The sequence below is a fragment of the Artemia franciscana genome, chromosome 1 (assembly GCF_032884065.1).
Source record: "Artemia franciscana chromosome 1, ASM3288406v1, whole genome shotgun sequence".
Taxonomy (NCBI): domain Eukaryota; kingdom Metazoa; phylum Arthropoda; class Branchiopoda; order Anostraca; family Artemiidae; genus Artemia; species Artemia franciscana.
This window is the reverse complement of record NC_088863.1, coordinates 56,192,792-56,213,714: the sequence shown is the minus strand read 5'-3', so window position 1 is coordinate 56,213,714 and position 20,923 is coordinate 56,192,792. Positions and strand designations below refer to the sequence as shown.

Sequence of the window (20,923 nt, the reverse complement as noted above, 5' to 3'; positions counted from 1 at the left end):
ATAGGGGGAAACATAACAATAGAAGTCATAGAATCTTAGAATCTTAACAAAAATCACACCATTGCATCCAGAGTATCAGAGAACCTTGCAGCAAATTCTACAAAAACCAATTCCAAGTTCCTATCTACAAAAATGTGGAATTTCGTATTTTTTTGCAAGAAGACAAATCACGGGTGCGTGTTTATTTGTTTTTTGTATGTTTTTTTTTCCCTCCAGGGGTCATCATGTCAACCAAGTGGTCCTATAATGTCTCATAAGGGCTCATTCTAACGGAAATGAAAAGTTATAGTGCCCTTTTTGAGTGACCAAAAAATTGGGGGGCACCTAGGCCCCCTCCCACGCTCATTTTTTCCCAAAGTCAACGGATCAAAATATTGAGATAGCCGTTTTGTTGCGCATAGTCGAAAACCTTAATAATTATGTCTTTGGGGATGGCTTACTCTCCGACAGTCCCTGGGGGAGGGGCTGCAAGTTACAAACTTTGATCAGGCGTATTTAGGGGAATTTTTTGTTTGGGGGTGGGTTTGAGGGGAGGGGGCTATGTGGGAGGATCTTTCCTTGGATGAATATGTCATGGTGGAAGAGAAATTCAATGAAAAGGGCGCGGGATTTTCTATAAAAAAAAAAAACAATGAAAAAATAAAGATGAAAAGTTTTTTCAATTGAAAGTCAGGAGTAGTATTAAAACTTAAAACGAACAGAGATTATTATGCATATGAGGGGCTCCAAAAATACTTTAGAATAAAGAGCGAGGTATTTAGGAGGAGATAAATACCTTGCTTTTTATGCTAAAGTATTTTTAGTAATTTCAATTATTTATTCCATGGCCTGTCTGATTCAGGGGTCATTCTTAAATAATTGGGACAAAAATTAAGATATACTGTAAAGAGCGAGGTATTACCGAGGGGGAAAACCTCCTCATATACATAATGAAAATATAAGAACATAAAAGTTTGTCACATAAGTTGATTCTTAAATTACGTATATTTTTTACTAATAAAAATGTTCGTTAAAAATTAAAAGTTCTAGTTGCCTTTTTAGTAATCCAAAAATTGGACGGCAACTAGGCCTCCTTCCCCACCCCTTATATCTCAAAATCCTCTGATCAAAACTAAGAGAAAGCCATTTAGCCAAAAAAAGAATTAATATACTAGTTACATTTTAACAATTTATGTGCGGAGAGCCAAAATCCAACATGTATTAATTCAAAAACGTTCAGAAATTAAATAAACAAAAAAACTAGTTTTTTTAACAGAAAGTAAGGAGCGACATTAAAAATTAAACCGAAAAGAAATTACTCCGTATATGAAATAGGTTGTCCCCTCCGCAATCCCTCGCTCTTGACGCTAAAGTTTGATTCTTTTTTAACAATTAAGTTCGACTACTTTGTAAAACAATTAAAAACTTTAGCGTAAAGAGCGAGGCGTTGAGGAGGGGACACAACCCATTTCATATACGGAGTAATTTCTGTTCGTTTTAATTTTTAATGTCGCTCCTTATTTTCAGTTAAATAAACTAGTTTTTTTGTTGTTTAATATCTATGTCAATGCCTCTGATAGAGAGTACTGTGTGCGTCATTAGAGAATCCTAGAAACCAAAAGCCAAAAATATTAATGAAAATCATACCATTACAGTCAACGTATCAAAGAACTCTACTGTCAAGAATTCAAGCTTCCATATGCAAAAATGTGGATTTTTTTGCCATAAGAAAGATTACGGATGTGTGTTTATATTTTTTTTTCAGGGGCAATCGCATCAAACCCGTTGTCCAAGAATATCAATAAACGGCTAATTCGAATGAAAATTAAAAGTTCTAGTGCCCTTTAAAAGTGACCAAAAACATTAGGGGCAACTATCCCCCCCCCCCTACCAGGCCGCTTTTTTGGAAGTTGTTCGATAAAATTGTAAGATAGCCAATTTGTTTAGTATAGATGAAAGGTATAATAGCTATGCCTTTTGAGATAACATGACCCCTCAAAGCCCCTAAGGAAAGGTCTTTATTCTTTACCTATAGTATTTGTTATTGCGAAGCAAGTATACATTTTTCGGTTGGGGAAGGGGTTATTTCTGGGGGATTTCTTAGGGGTAGAACTTACTCTGGAGATGTAAGTATCGATGGGGTGAACTTTTCAGAAGAAATTTTATACTGGGGGAATTTATAGAATTCCTCTACGAAATTCTTTTTATTTGTCTTACTGTCTCTTTTTCGACTAAATTTTACACATTGAAATGTCGAGAGTTATTGTCCAGGGTAAAAATTCTCCAGGACTTAATAGACTAGAAGATCTTTCCATGAGCGGGAGGGGGTATTTTTCCATGGAGGGGGAGATATATTTCCCAGAACTATTGAAAAACTGCCAGAAACTAAATAAAAAACTTTTTTTTCAACTGAAAGTAAGAAGCAGCATTCAAACCCAGAACAAACAGAATTATAACATATATAAAGGGGGTTGCACCCTCCTCAGTACATTGTTCCTTGTGTTAAAGTTTGACTTTTTGAACAAATTCCTTAAGAACGACTCATGAAACACAATGTTCTAATTCGAAGAATAAGAAGCTTTTTTAAAGCACTAATAAACTTCAGTGTGAGGAAGTTGCTCTTTAGTTTTGAATATAATTGTTATTTTAGTATGTAATTTAAATAAAGATCAATCGAAACATGACAGTGGGTAACATAGTAGCTTGGCTTTCTTTTAACATTAAATGAATAAATATTAAACTAGTTAGTCTTTGAGCTAGGGTTAGTGAAATATGCCCCCCCTCCCTACCTCAAATGAAATAATAGAATATAGAAAAATACTTCAAAATACTAGCAGGTAAACAGTCGCAAAGCATCAAGCAAAAATGTTGGCAATGAAAACTGGTAGTAAAGAAAAAGTTGCTCAAGAAAACCGATGGTAGTCGTAGTGTACGTTACATTAATTTGTTAGTTTCCATGGCTAGAAAGGAGAGAGAAAAAAAGGTGTTTAGGGTGTTTGCAGGGACTCTTTTTTCCTTTGGATTTAAGTAAGTGAAAATCTATAAATTGACACGGTGTGTTATATTTATCTTGCACCCTCTTGGCATGCCGTAACTGCAAATTTTGACACTGATTGAGCTAGGAGTGTTGGAATACGAGGGAGATTAAATAATTCATGAGAACAAAGTATAAGTAAATAGCAATATGGAAAAATTGTAACCAAAATTCTTTATAAGTTTTGTGCTGCCAATATTGTCATTAGGCTACCAAATGTTGGGTGCATTTATAGTTGACAAAGAGTATAAGTGATGATTCTCTTTATCCTTTTTCATTGTATAATTTATCACATCATTCCGTTTCATAAACTAAAGAGCATTCTAACTCTTCAAAAGCAAGAAAGAGAATAAAACCAAAAAAAATTGTTTAAATAAATTAAAAATTGAAAGTTTGACTTCCATTCAACATCAGGGTCCATTTTTCAGTTGACTTTTTACTTGACAACATGATTTTCATCTTTCTTATTTTTTATTTTGTGGTTCGTCTTTTAATTTTGTTTTGTGAACCTTTACCTACCTGTTATCTACTTTACTGAGACCTTTATTCTACTTACACCGAGGACGGCTGTATGGAGCTCTTGACTGAACTATTTACAGTTGTCTTTGTTTCAATGGCTATGAATTACCTAAATTTTTTTCCCACATTGATTGGTAAGGGTTTCAAAGAGTAACACGAAAAGAATTGCAACAACTCTCCCCTGAAAGAGCAACGCGGTTTTCGACCTGGTAGGTCTTGCTCTAGTCTTATTTTGTTCTTAGACTGTTTGTGGAAGAGTCCGAACAACGGGACATAATTCACACCTGTTCCTTATTGATTTTAAAAAAGCATTCTTTTCTGTTGGCCGAGGCACCTTATAAATCAGTCAAAAATGATATCTCTATATATGAAGATAGGGCATGCTGCATTCGTACAGAAAATGGAGATATGTGTTTCTTCAATATAGTTCTGGCCTCAAACAAGGATGTCCCTCATCCCCGTATCTGTTGGTCACTGGAATAGCACCTCTAACTCTTCTGTAATGCCAATTCTGGCTGGCCGTTCACATTAAAATACGAAATCACAGTAATTAAGCTAGTCAATAAATTGAAGTATCTCGAGATTGGGATTGAATTTGATGGAACGAAAACAAAAAGAGGATTGTACAAGCAACATCGAGTTTTAATAAGTTGAAACTGATTTAGCGCAGTCTCCAATACTGTGACTCCAATACATGACGCCCATACTCGTTTATTAAAGTGGAAGATGGAACATGGAAGCTGTATTTTCAGCCCAAGAAAAGTGCTCTAGCCCTTCGAAACTAGCGCTTTTGAAAATCCAGAACAAACCGCATCAGGAGAAGGTCACCAGCATAGGAGTTTGTCGGTGAACAGGTCAGCCATGTTTGACAAAACTCTGGGAGCGTAGGAGTTGGACGTACCTTTGCCACGTTCTTCGTATGTCAGAAGATCTATACCCAAGCACAATATAAAAATAACATCGCCATTAAGGTGCCCACTTGGGTCACAGGAGGGGGTGACCAAGACACACCCTACGACGGCAGTACAAAGGAGATGTGGGTAGAGCTGAGCCACCTCTTCAACCATAGGGATGTCAATGATTCTGCTCCGTTCTGAGATGTCTGAAAGGTTCTTAAACACCGTGTGCACCTTTCCTATCTCCGAATGATCTAAGGCCAAAGTTAAGGTTTGGTAAGGATCATCGTTATCTCTTAAGAACTGTTTCAAGACCACATGACCCCATATTTTCAATAGTTTGTTTTCATGATAAGTTTTACAAATTTTAAGAGAAAAGTACTTCAAAATCAAGACTAAGAAACAAAAACAAAATAAGTCCGAAAAATTATTGAATAGTACACATCAAATTATTGAATAGTATTACAGCATTACTAAAGATAAATAAAATTTTTCTAAATGGTAATGGATCAGGATAGGCAAGTAAGAGAGGGAAGGCCTTTCATTATCCCCTCCTTTTACAAAGCCTCATAATTTTTTTGCACGTTTTCTTGTTATATATTGCAATTTTGAATGTAAATCCCACATCTTTTATTTCCAATTAAAACTCAAAACACTGTTGCGTTCATACTCGATAAAGCTCGTAAAAAGAGCTCTTTGGCATATCCTTTGCTCATCGGGGCATTGGCTCATTAGCAAAATGTCATACGTTGTATTTTGATAGACCACAGCTAGGTTGTACTAACCTTTCTTTTCCGCTTTTACGTTTAATTAATTGTAAGTTTTACTCTAATACACTACCTCCGGAAGAACATACTACCGCTCGAATAAATAGGAAATCCTATTGAATTGAAACCTTTGAAGCTTTACAACTCAGAAACAGACATTTAATACAATCCAGTGAATTCAATTTTACTGAGCTTATTTTCAAGTTCACGTTGCAGAACTTCACCATGTTGCAGAGGTTTATTTATATTTAGAAGGAAAATTAGAAGAAACCGTGCTATTACAGAGATAAAAGATGAAAACATCCCAACACGAATCAAATCAAAAATAATCTTCAAAGGACGTAATATACAACTGTAAATTTTGTATTAAAATGTGTTTACTCTAGTTCACAAAATTTATCTAATGTATGGTAAAAAAAAACCAGAAGAAAAACGTTACAAAGAAAGAAAATATTTGTCATTAATCTCATTCATTCACATTTTTCCTTCTATTTTCTTCTTCCCTTACTCTGTGTGTTTAATTTGCAGAAGACGGTATCAATTTGTCAAGCCGTTCAGACAGAAAGGGTATAATTTTCAAAATGAGCCATGGAGCTGTAATGCAGCATTTTAATATGAGTGCTTGATTTACATATCATTAAACAAATATTTGTAAACCACCTTTCCTCCAAAATGATCCATATAATCAACATTTGTACTGCAACTGTAACTTTAACCACGACTGTATTCGGGACTACAGCTTCGACTGCAACTACGTGTGCTTCATTCCGACTCCGAATGCTTGTCGCTTGGACTATTGGCAACCGCGACAACTTACAACTGTAACTTTTTGCAACTGAAACTCTTCAGGACTGCGGCTACTTGTGAATGCAATTTTCTGCACTTGTGAGAACTTGCGACTGAAAATACTTATGACTGTGACTACGCAACTTTGGCTAATCATGACTGTAAGTACTTGTTACTTCAGTTACTCGTGACTGTAGCTACTTTCGACGACGACCCATTGTGACTTTGACTATTAATGCTGCTACTTGCAAAACCTTTTACTAATTGTGTCAATTTTAATACTATTACTGCTTGTGACTACTACTACTTACGACAACTACTGCTTTCGACTATTGTACTATTTGTAAATGCTGCTAGCCTACTGCTTGCAATCGCCGCTACTCTTTGTGACTGCTACTACTACTTCCGAATACTACTATAAGCCTACTTATGACTACTATTACTGCTTTGCAATTGCTACGACTTATAACTGCTACTACTATTGCTTGCTACTACTAAAAGTTGAAATCACTGAAAAACAACATAGTAAAACTTGAAGTGTTTGGGTCAGTGCGATGCTGGATGTACTCAGTGGAATGGTAAAAACGAGGATTGCCATACGCCCATGTACTAATCTGGCTATATTATAAAATTACTTTTAATGAAATTGATGATGTGATTTCCGCTGAAATACCTGATGAAAATGTCGATAAGGGGTTATATGATATTGTTGTAAAAAAAATACGATACATGGATCTTGCGGTGCACTGAACAAAAATTCACCATGCATGGCCGAAAGCAGGTGCACAAAGCAATATCCTCGACTTTTAGTACCCAACACAATTACTGGCAATGATGGTTACCCACAATATAGAAGAATATCTACGGAAGATGGCGGTAAAACAGCAATAATAAAGAAGTGTAACGGTACCAACATCGAAGTAGATAACCAGTGGGTTGTTCTATATTCCCCATTATTACCATAAACATTTAATGCACACATAAACGTTGAATACTATAACTCCGTAAAGGCAATCAAATACATATGTAAATACGTCAACAAAGGCAGTGACATGGCAGTATTTGGCTTGCAGTCCGAAATCAAAGATATCGATGAAATCGTACAATATGCATAAGCAGCAATGAAGCTGTTTGGCGAATTATTTCATTTCCGATATATGAACGCAGTCCAGCTGTTGTTCACTTAGCGGTACATTTACAGAATGTCCCACACGTTTAGTTTTCGGAATCCAACGTGCAACAAAGAGCCCTGAATCCACCGGATACAAAGTTAACTGCTTTCTTTTCGCTATGCAAAAATGATTCTTTTGGAAAAAAACTGCTGTATACTGAAGTGCCTTAGTATTGCACGTGGAATACTAAAAAAAAAGTATTTGAACGTCAAAAACAGGGTAAGTCAGTCGACGGCCAACCTACCATCTTCAAAGATACCACGATAGGAAGACTCTACACTGTTCACCCCAATCAACATGAATGATTCTTTCTACGCCTCCTTTTGGTGAATGTACCCGGTCCGACGTCCTTTGAGTATTTGAGAACTCTAAACGGTACTATACATGACACTTACCGTAGTGCATGCCAATCTCTAAATTTATTGGAGAATAACCAATACTGGGATAACTGCATCAATGACGCGTGCAAAGCGTCAACTCCAAGTCAAATTCGTGCATTGTTGGGAATCATACTAACAACTTGCTCTCCTTCAGCTCCTACAGAGCTATGGAAAGAATATAAATCGAAAATGTCCGAAGATATACTCCATCGAAAACGGTTAGAGACGTCAAATATGAATTTTGATTTTACATCAGAAATCTATAACTAAACTTTAGTTATTATAGAAGATTTGTGCGTATGTATGGCAAACAAACCTCTTCAGGTTTTGGGAATCTCTTCACCTAATCGTACCGCTGCTCTTTTGACATGTGTAGAATTGGACCGTGAACAAAGTTTCAGTACGAGTGATCTATTGTCATATGTACAAAATAATATTTCCAAGTTAAGGTCCGAACAAAAAGACATTTATGATACGATAATGCATTGTGTCAATAACAACGTTGGACAAATTTTCTTTTTGGATGCGCCAGGAGGTACTGGTAAAAACCTTTGAGATAAAACTGATTCCGAAATAGCCGCAACGTTGCTGCCTGGTGGAAAAAACTGCTCATTCCGCTTTGAAATTGCCTCTGAATTTGCATTCTACAGAAACTCCCTTGTGCAATATTTCCAAATCATCTAGGATGTGTAAAGTATTGCAGCAATGCAAACTTATTATTTGGGACGAGTGAACAATGGCACACAAAAAACCGGTCGAGGTTCTGGATCAATATTTGAAAGTTTTGCGAGGGAATTCGAAACCCTTAGGCAGCACATCAATATTGCTTTCGGGAGATTTCAGGCGAACATTACCTATAATACCTAGATCAACCCCAGTAGACGAAATGAATGCTTGCCTGAAAAATTCTAATTTATGTGCACACGTAAAGACAAGCGTGTCCGCTTGCAAAACGATGACTCTGGTCAAACATTTTCATATCAATTGCTGGCAATTGGAAACGGAAAGCTCCCAGTAGACTCAATTTTTAGGACGTATACAACTACCTGCTGAATTCTGTAATTTAGTGACGTCCAAAAATGAATTGATTGAAAAAGTATTTCCGAATATTCTAAACAATTATAAAATAATAAATGGCTAAGTGAAAGAACGATTCTTGCACCCAGAAATATAGACGTACACGAAATCAACAATATTGTTTTGACCAAGATTCAAGACCAGGCAGTCCTTTACAAGTCAGTCGACACAGTTTTGGAACCAAATGAGGCGGTTAATTATCCATCTGAATTTTTAAATTCCGTGGATCTTTCAGGGTTTCCACCACACGTGCTACAACTAAAAATAGGCGTACCAATAATATTGTTACGTAATATAAACCCACCAAAGCTTTGTAATGGCACGTGACTTGCCGTAAAAAAACAATGGAAAACGTAATAGAGGCCACAATCTTGACAGGACCTTTTGAAGGTGAGGCTGTTCTTATTCCTCGCATTCCCATGATTCCAACGGATCCCCCTTTTCAATTTAAAAGATTGCAATTCTCAATTCGATTAGTATTTTCAATCACCATCAACAAAGCTCAAGGTCAATCATTAGACAAATTTTGTATAGATCTTAATACTGATTGTTTATCCCATGGACAATTGTACGTTGCATGTTCGAGGGTCGGTAAACCTGACAATCTATTTATATGCAGCGACAATTGGACAGCGAAAAATGTTGTATAGTCGCAAGTTTTACGCAGTTAATTTGTATTGTGTCTATCTATCTATATAAAAACGAGTTGTGTGTATGCATGTTTTTTTGTTCGTAAAAAGAGCGTTTGCATATGACGTCGTTATAAGTACATAAGACTTTGTATATTCACAGACAATGTGAAAGCCAAGAATGTTGTATATTCGCAAGTTTTACGTAGTTCAAAACACATTTATAAATTTATCTATATTCATAGGTGGTACAAGAAGACACAACTACAATGGCACGTAACTAATATGGCCCGTGACGATTTACGCGCGTGGGGGGGGGGGCACGAAGCACCCCCACCAACTAGGTGTTGGGCACCCCCCACTAGGTGGGGATGGCACCACCCCAACAGCTAGTTTATATATATATAGATACTATTATTACTGCTACTACCACTAATTTTACTACTATTACTACTTTTGCTACTACTACCGCTACTTCTGCTACTACTACTATTGCTGCTACTGCTACCACTACTAATATTAATACTGCTTCTACTTCTAACACTGCTACTACTACTACTAATGCTACTACTAAAATTACTACTACAACTGCTTTTTCTACTACTATTACTACTGCCGTTCCTACTACTGGCATTAGAACTACTACTACTATAGTGGGGGCGACTGAAACCTCTACTGCAGCTAAGTTTATTACTGCTATTGTTACTGCTACTTCTTCTAATACTCTTAGTGCTAATGCTACTGCTGTTACTACTACTTCTAATGCTACTCCTACTTTTACTGCTACTACTACTGCTGCAACTACTGCTAATACCACTAAAACTACTACTACTACTACAATGAGTAAATCAAACTGCTATTGCACTAAATAAAAAAAAAAATTAAAGACTATCCAGGTTGTCAAGACAGTTATGGGTGTTTACCTCGCAGAAAATATCCTCTCCCCGAAAAATAACACTCATGGAAAATACTCAACCCGAAAAATACCATTCACGGAAATTACCCCTCTTTGAAAATACTCTCCGAATAATAATCCACCAGAAATTATCCCCACCCCACTGTGACAACATCCCCGTGGAATATACAACCTAGAAAATACCCCATCCCCCATGGATTATACCCCCACGGAACCCCTTCTACCGCAAAATACCCCACAAAAAAACTCAGTAAATATCTCTCCTAAAAATGTTAACGGAAACTAACCCCGTCCCCCATTTCCTAAAATAGGGATTTCCAAATATAACGATTTTATTTGAGTTGTGTGGTGTTGTAACTTTTAGTTTCGTTGAGAAATGCTAAGGAAAGGAAAAAAGAGGAATTTAGAAATCATAAGTATATTAACAACTGAGAAATAAAAACCCCGCAAGTCTGTTTTTATTGAAAAGACTTCCCTATGAACTTCTGAAATTTTGGCAGTAGGTGGTGCCAAATAAAAAAAAAGAAGAAGAAGAAAACAAAATAAAGGCAAAAAATCGTCGAAGTTGAGCTAAAAACATATGTCACCAAAAAGTTTAAGAAGGTTTAGATTTCTTTTGAAAGGATGAATGGCTTAGGAAACCAACCCTTTCTTATTTGTTTAAGTTTTTACGGATGAAAGTGTTTTCAAATTCTACGAGTTAGTTTTTCTTTTCTTTCAAGTTTAAAACAACCACAGACCTGCATTGATAAATAAATGAAGCCCAAAATGAACAAAAAATACAATTGATAACCTAGTCAAACACATACGACCAAAAATTTAAAGGACTAAGGCTGACAACCCTTTTCAAACAGTTCGTGGTAACGAACTGTAGTAAGGAGCGACCCGGCTCAATAGTAAACGAAAATCTAAAAAACAGAATTTCGATGCTAAAAGATATATCAAAAGAATAAGATTTTTGTGCTGAATTAACGCTATATAGTTATCAAACAGTTCGTGGTAACGAACTGTAGTAAGGAGCGACCCGGCTCAATAGTAAACAAAACTATTTTAAATATATAAGTTTCATCAAATTTAGTCTTTGTCATCAAAAGTTACGTGCCTGAGAAAATTTGCCTTATTTTGAAAAATAGGGGGTAACACCCCCTAAAAGACATAGGATCTTAAATCGCACCATCGCATTCAGCGTATCAGAGAACCCTATAAAAAAATTTCAAGGTCCAATCTACAAAAATGTGGAATTTCGTATTTTTTGCCAGAAGACAAATCACGGGTGCGTGTTTATATATATATTTTTTTTCAGGGGTCATGGTATCGACCAAGTGGTCTTAGAGTAATGCAAGTGGGCTCATTCTAACGGAAATGAAAAGTTCTAGTGCCCTTTTTAAGTGACCAAAAAATTGGAGGGTACCTAGGCCCCTCCCACGCTCATTTTTTCCCAAAGTCAACGGATCAAAATTTTGAGATAGCCATTTTGTTCCGCATAGTAGAAAACCATAATAACTATGTGTTTGTGGATGACTTACCCCCCGAAGTCCCTGAGGGAGGGGCTGCAAGTTACAAACTTTGGCCAATGTTTACATACAGTAATGGTTACTGGGAAGTGTACCGACGTTATCAGGGGGATTTTTTTGGTTTGGGTATGGGTTCAGGGGAGGGGTCTATATGGGAGGATCTTTCCTTGGAGGAATATTTAATGGGGGAAGAGAAATTTAATGAAAAGGGCGCAGGACTTTCTAGCATTACTATAGAAAAAAACAATGAAAATATAAACATGAAAAGTTTTTTCAATTGAAAGTAACGAGAAGCATTAAAACTTACAACGAACAGAGATTATTACGCATATGAGGGGTTCTAAAAATACTTTAGCATAAAGAGCGAGGTATTTAGGAGGAGATAAATACTTCGCTCTCTATGCTAAAAAGTTTTTAAGTAATTTCAACTATTTATTCTACGGCCTTTCTGATTCAGGGGTCATTCTTAAAGAATTGGGACAAAACAAGAGTTAGTGTGAAGAGCGAGGTATTAACGAGGGGACCAACTCCCTCATATATATAATCAAAAATATAAGAATATAAGTTTGTTACGTAAGTTTATTCTTATGTTACGTATTTTTTTACTAATAAAAACGTTCGTTAAAAATTAAAAGATCTAATTGCCTTCATAAGTAACCGAAAAATTGGAGGGCATCTAGGCCTCCTTCCCCACCCCTTATTTCTCAAAATCGTCTGATCAAAACTAAGAGAAAGCCATTTAGCCAAAAAAAAAATTAATATGCCAATTTCATTTTATTAATTTATGTACGGAGAGCCAGAATGAGACATGCATTAATTCAAAAACTTTCAGAAATTAAATAAAAAAAAAAACAAGTTTTTTGAAATGAAAGTAAGGAGCGACATTAAAACTTAAAACGAATAGAAATTACTCCGTATATGAAAGGGGTTTTTCCTCCTCGACGCCCCGCTCCTTGCGCTAAAGTTTGATTATTTCTCGCAACTCTACTTTTTAAAACAATAAAAAACTTTAGCGTAAGGAGCGGGGCGTCGAGGAGGAAAAACCCCTTTCATATACGGAGTAATCTCTGTTCGTTTTAAGTTTTAATGTCGCTCCTTACTTTCATTTCAAAAAACTTGTTTTTTTATTTAATGTAATCTCAAGAACAGAACATCATTCGCACTTTACTAAAAAAAAAAGTAAATAACCTTGGATTGTCAGCTTAACGTATATTTTCTGATATTTATTGCTTAAAGTCTTAATACTTTATTTATTAAATTAAAAAAAAAGAAAACATCAAAATGTATTTTATTTTTACTAAAGTACAAATTATGTTCTGGTCATTTGAAGGCGTGGGCAGACCTACTCATGTTAATTTTTGCTCATTTTGACTTTGACTTGGTTATATTATCGTAATTTCCTTTCGTTTTGGGTTAATTTTGTTTATTGATGGTGATTTGTGATAGTTGTAAACTCGGAAAATTATTTGAATTTATTTCTACTCATTTTTGACCTATTGGAGACTAATGCAACTAGTAGTGCTTCCACTAATACTTCTACGAAAATTACGGCGACCGTGACTACTTTTTGTCTGTATCTGCACCTAATAGTAACGACAAATACTACTACTTATTACTAAGCCTGTAACAACTTACAGATACTTTTAACTATGAAAGTCAATACTTGTGACTTTGACTACTCATGACTGTGACTACTTGTGACTAGGACTGCTTGCAGTTCCAACCAGTTGTGACTGCAACTGCAACCACTTGTGAGCCTGATTGCTTATAACTGTGACAATATTTACTTATTACTGCAACTACTTGCGTATAGAACTACTTAAACCTATGACTACTTGTGCATGCCCATACTTGAGCTAACGATTTTTACTGTTTGCAACTTCAACTGACTGCAACTGCAACTACTTCTGACCATGACTGTCATTACTTGTGACAGCGAGTGCAACTGCATGGGACAGCATGTGTGACTGCTTGTAATTAATTTTGACTACGTGTAATACTCAGGGGCGTCATTTGGGGAGGGGACAGTTTTTCAAAGGGGGGAGGACAGTTGTCCCCCAAAAATTCAGAAAGAAAGTTATATAGTCCATGCCTCTTGACTATCCAGATATGGACCTCTCGTAACCCCAATACAAATGCTGGAGATTCAGCATTTGTACTACAATTAATACTACTACGATTGCAACTGTGACTGAGACTGATATTGCCAGTTCTACCACTACAAGTATTGATATTGCTACTACTGCAGCTACTGTAAATATTAGTGCCACAAATATTGAACTAAATCAAAAGATTTCATGTGTCTCCAGGTTGCCGAAATGATATATATTTGGAATATGTCAGTAACAAAATATGATGTTAAGTTGAGAGTATCACTGACGGTTAAACGGATAAAAAACTAATTCTTAAGGTTGCATTCACATGGTCAAAACTGCCTCCATATTTAATCCCAGGAGCAGCTGGGGCCCCAACGCCTACGGGGCAACTGTTTCAAGACAACGGTTGGAAACTATTTTCATATCCAACCAGTTTACAACCAAAGCAAAACGTGTCTCCGCCCATAGACGTGAGTGGTTGCGGATCAGTTGTGTTTATCTAATCGAGCAGTGCAGTGCGTTTAGCTCTATTGAGTTCCAACGAGGAAGATTTAATTGATTACTGGGAATACCACAGGCTTTGTAGGATTCAGAGGGAGTATTGGGTCTATCCCTATCTTGCCGAAGCTTTTTCTGTCACGTCTTTCCTTGAGGACCTTGAAGGTTTTAGTGGTACAGCTGTTCCTGCTTCTCCACATCTCCTACGAATTTCGCGTTTAATTCCTCGTCTGATATGTTGAAAACCATTGGACAATATCAACGCGGTAGCTCCCAAAACTGTGAGGGACAACACTCTGTAACTTCAAGGCCATGGTCAAAAAACAGTTGCCTGCGTCATCAGTTAGCAATTTTAGTCTCAAAACTGTTGCTCTGTGGGTGCTGGGCCTAAGAGTATTACTCTGGAGTTTTGGTTGCTTCCAGCAAGTTGTATGTGATGTTTAGTTAGATCAAAGAGCAATAATTGCATTGAAGGCTGTCAAAGGTCATATCTACGATATTTAAGCAACGGCTAAGTTTATTAAGTTGATATTACCTAGGTATGTTAAGGGGGATGTTGAACTCAATCAAACAAAACTGTATGCATCCGGGTCGTCAAAAAGGCATTTTTGCTACATATTAGGAGTATCTAAGGGTATTAAGTTGGAACTTTCAGCTCGTGTTGAGGTAAATATTGAGCTGAATTGAAAGACGCTATATGTATCTAGAAGGTCGAAATACGTGCCTGCAAAATCTTTGAAACAGCTAAAGACACTAAGTTAAGACTTTTGGAGAATATTGAAAGGGATATTTAACTAGATTGAAAATCGCTATATTCATTCGACATTTGTCATAAGGGTTTACCTGTGATATCTCAGGAAAACTTAGGGTATTAAGTTGTAACTTTTAGGGCATATTGAAAAGTATGCGGAATAAACTTAAATCTATAGACCTACTTGGAGATGTAATATCAGGGTGGTCAGAATTGGGTGGTAATATGATGTAATATGAGGGTGGTCAGATGCAATATTGGGTGTATGTAACCCTACATACACCCAAAGATTATATATAGCTATTCAATTAGTATTTCAAGTACCTTACCATTTAAAGCTACATCTCGTAAAACAGAATCTGGATTTTATTTTTCATGAAATTAAAAAAAAGTTTTACAAATATTACTTTATTTACAAATAAAACAAAAATATGTCTTTTAAAGAACAATTCATATTAATTTAAAAAAAAACATCCATATAAAAAAAAATCATATAAAAAACAACCTTTCTTACAAAAGAAAGCTTTCGAAGAAAATTAAGAACCATTGTAAATCTTAGACAAGCTTAAATAAAGTGAAATAGTAATGCAAGCGTAAAATGAACCTGATTAACTATCGATAAATAATTGAAACCCTAAACAAACAGATATTGCAGTAAATAATCAATTTAAACTTAAAACCTACTTGGAGTCGTAATATGAGGGTGGTCAGAATGGCTTCAACCCTATATATACCCAAAGTTTATATATATTTATTCAATTAGTAATTCAAGTACCTTCCCATTTAAAGTTCCGTCTCGTAAGCCAAAATCTGAATTTTTTTCATGAAACTGGAAAAAGTCTTACATTTATTACTTTTATTTACAAATAAAGAAAAATATGTCTATTATAAACGAATGCACATTAATCTGAAAACCCTTTCCTGCAGAAAACAAAATTCAAAGAGAATTAAGAACCATAATAAATCTAAAACAAGGTTAAATAAAGTGGAACAGTAATTCAAGTGTAAAATGATCCCAATTCACTATCAATAAATAATTGAGACCCAAAATGAACAGATATTGCAGTAAACAATCAATTTAAACTTAAAACAAATAGAAATTACCACACAAACCAGAACAATATTTGTACTTTACTAAAATCAAATAAATCTTATACAATTTCTCTTTACAATGTTAATTAAAACAAAATGCCTGAGACTTTTAAAAATGAATGCCAGTTGTCAATGTTGTAAGACTGCATGAAACTGTCAATCTGTATATCATTAGATCTTTCCTATAACCTTGGTTGATATGAGGATTTTGTTGTTGTTGGCGTTGTTGTTGATGATGCTATGACGAATAAAAGTTACAAATCAGTCACAAGTCACAAAAGTCACAGCTACCAATCAGAATTGTTTTCCATTTAATGCAAATAACATTTTGGTCACAAGGCAAAAGGGCTTTTAGCGCTACTTCTGTTTGTGGTAATTATTGTTTGTTTTAAGCTTCACGTATTTACGAACAATGATTGTATTTCTTTTTGCATCTGAATTGTCATTTGAACTTATTTCCGCTCGTCCTATATTTATTTTAGTTCTTTAATTTCTCTAAAAAATGTATTTTGTACATAAGATTTTTAAGAAATTAGTTTATTAATGAGACAAGAGCCAAGAGCTCATATGGCACTTGTGACGGGTTGGAATCTAAAATTAGACTCGGTACTAGAATTATAGAACTTTCTTCTATTTTATATTATTCTTGTCAATAAAAAAAAACGGTTTACACACACAAACAAAACGAAATATATATATAAACAGACCTCAACTTTACTGCACCTAGACACAAAGATATTAAAAAACACAAATCTTACTTTTTCTGAAACTAAACCTCTCTGAACACAAGAATCTTCACTGTCTCTGTCATACATAAGAATAAAACACTTCACTTTTCACTTGTAACAACCTTAATGATCAAAATTACTCACTTCACTTTTTCAGTAATGAAAGACCCAAGACAAAATAATGTACAATGTTGAATTTGCACATCGGACTTTCATTAATATGACGGGGCCAAAGGCTAGACAACAACGCACTGACGAACCTCCAAGACACCCATTCCCCCGCAATAAGCACCATAATTTTTAGTTAGTCTGGTTATGTCAATCAGGTATCTAGAACTTATTCTTATTTTTCCCATCAAGTTTCATCCCGATCTCTCTACTCTAAGCGTTTTCAAAGATTCCTGGTTCAAAATGTTTCCGTTTACCCTCTCAACCCCATAATGTCTCGGATCCAATCCGAATTTAAAATGTATTATCTGAGACATAAGATCTTTCTATATATCAAGTTTCATTAAGATCCGATCACCCATTCGTAAGTTAAATATTCCTCAATTTTCCTGATTTTCCCAGCCTCCAGTCCCCTCCAGATGGTTGAATCGGGGAAACAGATTTTGTCAAGTCAATATTTGCAGGTCTCTGCCTCGTCTAGCAATTTTCATCGTCCTAGCACGTCCAGAAGCAATGAACTTGCCAAATCACTGGAAATATCCCCCCCTACGAATCCCCCAAAGAAAGTGGACCCAGCTCGGTTATTTTAATCACGCATCTAATATTTGTGCTTATTTTTCCCACCAAGTTTCATCCCGATCTCTCCACTCTAAGTGTTTTCCAAGATTTCTGATTTCCCCATTCAATACCCCCCCCCAACACCACTGGATCCAGGAGGGATATGAAATTAGAACTCTTAGACAAGAGGTCCTTCTAAATATCAAATTTAATTAAGAACCAATCACCTTTTCATAAGTTAAAAATACCTCATTTTTTCTAATTTTTCCGAAGTCACCGTCCCCCCCAAAAAAATATTGATCAGGGAAGCGACTATTTTTTATTTAATATGATCCAGTTTCTGATACGCCTGCCAACTTTCATTGTCCTAGCTTTTTTGGAAGTGCCCGAACTGGTAAAACCGAGACCGACAGACCAACCGACAGACTGACGGACGGACAGAAATTGCGATCACTATAAGGCACTTGGCTGATGGGCAAGTGCCATAAAAATAAGGGTATGCGTTCTTTTGACTGCCGTAAAATTTTGTAAAACAACATCAGATAAATAAAACAGACTGGGAAAAGATAAGGCAACTTGGATTTCTTTTCTGACATCCATTTAAGAAATAAGTGCGATTGTTTAACAAAGAGTTGTTAAAATGGGGGAAAAGGTGCAAAAAAAGGATGTTAAAAAGATAAATACATGCAATTAAAGCACACTTTTTAACGCGAAAGTGAAGAAAATTAATCTCTCTATTTCGCTTTGTTTAGCCTATTGGTAGATTATCGATATATTGCTTACCATGGGAGAAGAAGACGAGTGACATTAGTTGTAAATTATTTGGTCTCATTGTACAGTCAAGTGGTCAGAGCCAGGACCAAAAATGTTGTTGTTTGCAGCGCCAATTCACTAAAATTGCAATACCAAAGTTATAAATCCTATATTCATTTTTTCTACGAATAAAATTAGAACTTTCTACTGTAGTATGTTGTTTCTCGATTTAGCTTGAAAATATTTCGTGTTCATAATCATTTAAAATAAAATAAAATGTGTATTAGGTTTTTTAGTGCCGAATATTGTTCTACATATAAATAAAATAGAAATTTAGACTATATTATGAATTAGATAGCTTAATAGATAACATAATATAAAATCAGTATTTTGGTTTCATATATACAAATGTTTACTGATTATAAGAAGCTAAATTAACCTCCCCCCCCCCAAAAAAAAAGAAAGAAAATTAGACCAGAGAGCTTCTACACTTGCTTGCCTAGAGCGCCTAAAACCTTTTTTCAGGCTCCAGCCAAAAATTATCTATTAGGTTTCACCATATATCTCTTTCCTAACAAAAGACATGGACCGAAGTGTTCCTCAATTAAATTAGCAATCACAGCTTAGATACCAATATAGAGTTCTGATAACCCCTATCTTGCCCATGAGAAGCTTTTGGTACAGAGCTCTAAATCTGACACCTCCTCCAAGCCCACGCTCCGACGTGTAGATTGTACTATAACACCATAGGCGGGAACGCAATTTTGTTTTGCTGCATGCACAGCTTATATACCAATACCAGTCTCCTGTTACCAATTAGATGTCAATACTAGTTTTCTGTCTCCAACCACTAGCATCGCTACCGCACACTGTGTCCCGAAAATAAATTGAGTTTTCATAACTGTATATTTGTATTTAAGCTGCATTGGCAATCTAATCAAACACGCACAATGTCGCGTAATGTCCTTGGAGATCACTTTGCTGTAGTTGGATTGCATTGGATAACGCTCCGCCCTTGCAGTGTAATTGGATATCGTCAAGCTTTTAAACTCCAAATCGTCTGATCGTATGGCTTTCGAGGTTTGCCAAAATATTTAAGTGAGAAATCTGCGTAAGTATCAATAATTTGTGTTACAGTAGAGCAGGAAATTAAAAAAAAAATAACATATGAAAATAAAGACTGAAATTAAAATGAATGCAAACAGGAATTATTTTGTGTATCAGTGGAGCTGCCCCTTCTAAAATTCTCTGCTGTTTTCGCTGTAGTCTTATCTAACGATTAAAAATACTTACAAAATACTTCTGATTCCAGATCCTCGGCAATTGTGTTTTAACATTGGTTCTCAGAACAATGGGGCAAAACGTCAAACTTTAGCATAAAGAGAGAGTGTAGAGGAGCGGGTGACCCTTCTGATATATGGAATAATTTCAATTCAGTTTAAGTTTTAATGTCAATATTTACTTTCAGTTGAGAAAACTGGTTTTGTTTTTTTCATTTCTGCTTGATTTTTTAAATAAGATAAGTCTTATTGCAAAAAGATTAGTCCTTATAGGCTTGCCGTTTTTGGATTTTCTTGGTTGTTTATGGTTCTCTGGACTTCCTTCCATGCTGACACACTCTCTTCCATCGGCTCTTTACTTTCATTCCGAATCTTGGAAAGGCCACAAAGGCCCAGTATTTCCTTGAACTGATTTGGCCACAAACCAAGTCTAATGTTCTTCAACTTCTTCCTATAAGCTGACGTAAGAAGCCGAACTATAGGTAGCCTAAGTATTTTCTCCCAAAATTTCGCCATTCTAACCAATCTAACAGTTATGCCCGGGGGCATATAAGATTCTTATATAAGGGGTGGCCGTATAAACTTGAAATGTGGCTCATTGGTTTGGAAAATTAAAATTCTAGTTATCTTTGTATGAGACAAAACGAATTGTGGGGTATCTAGCCACTCCCCCAATGCAAACACCCTCTTTTCCACAAGTGCATCCGTTTAAATTTTTTATATAGCCATTTTGTTCAAAATGACAAAAGATCATATAACAAAGCTCCAGGGATAACACAGCCCGCAGAACCTGGTAGGTAAGCGTTTTAAATTATGCCCTAGGGGCATATACGGTTTTTATGGAAGAGATGATCGTATAAACTTCGGAGGGGGCTCATTCAAAAGTAAATTAGAGTTTCTAGTGCCTTTTTAAGAGTCAAAAGTGATCAGAGAGGAGACTAGCCCCCTCTCTCCTCCAGGCCATTTTTCCAAATTCATTCGATCAAAATTTTGTGATAGTCATTTTGTTGAAAATACTTTAAAGATCAAATAACAAGAACTCATGGGTTGAAAATTCCCCCTAGAGCCTGGGGGGAAGTGTTGCAAGTTATGCCCCGGGGCAGATAAGATTTTATGTAAGGAGTGGCCTTATAAACTTCAGAAGTTTCTCACTTGATTGGAAACTTGATTGAAAGTTCTAGTTACTTTCTTAAGAGTTGAAAGTGAAATAAAGGCATCTACCCCCCCCCCCCCCACACACACACCCACATACCTTCTTTTCCCCAAAAGCATTCAATCAAAATTTTGATGTAGCCATATTTTTTTAAATAATACAATGATTAGATAAAAA

The 20,923-nt window shown here is 35.8% G+C and overlaps 1 protein-coding gene across 4 annotated transcripts in view; it reads right to left on the bottom strand.

Annotated features, from left to right (window-relative positions):
* Positions 1–20,923, bottom strand: part of LOC136031546 (uncharacterized) — a 611,644-nt gene that overhangs the window by 560,493 nt on the left and 30,228 nt on the right. For all 4 annotated transcript variants that reach the window (XR_010618532.1, XM_065711218.1, XM_065711229.1 and 1 more), the window contains one exon: positions 18,344–18,451. Coding sequence is in view for 3 of the 4 variants with exons in the window: in XM_065711218.1 (XP_065567290.1) it covers positions 18,344–18,392 (49 nt within the window). In the remaining variant the exon portion in view is untranslated. The remainder of the gene's footprint in view (positions 1–18,343; positions 18,452–20,923) is intronic.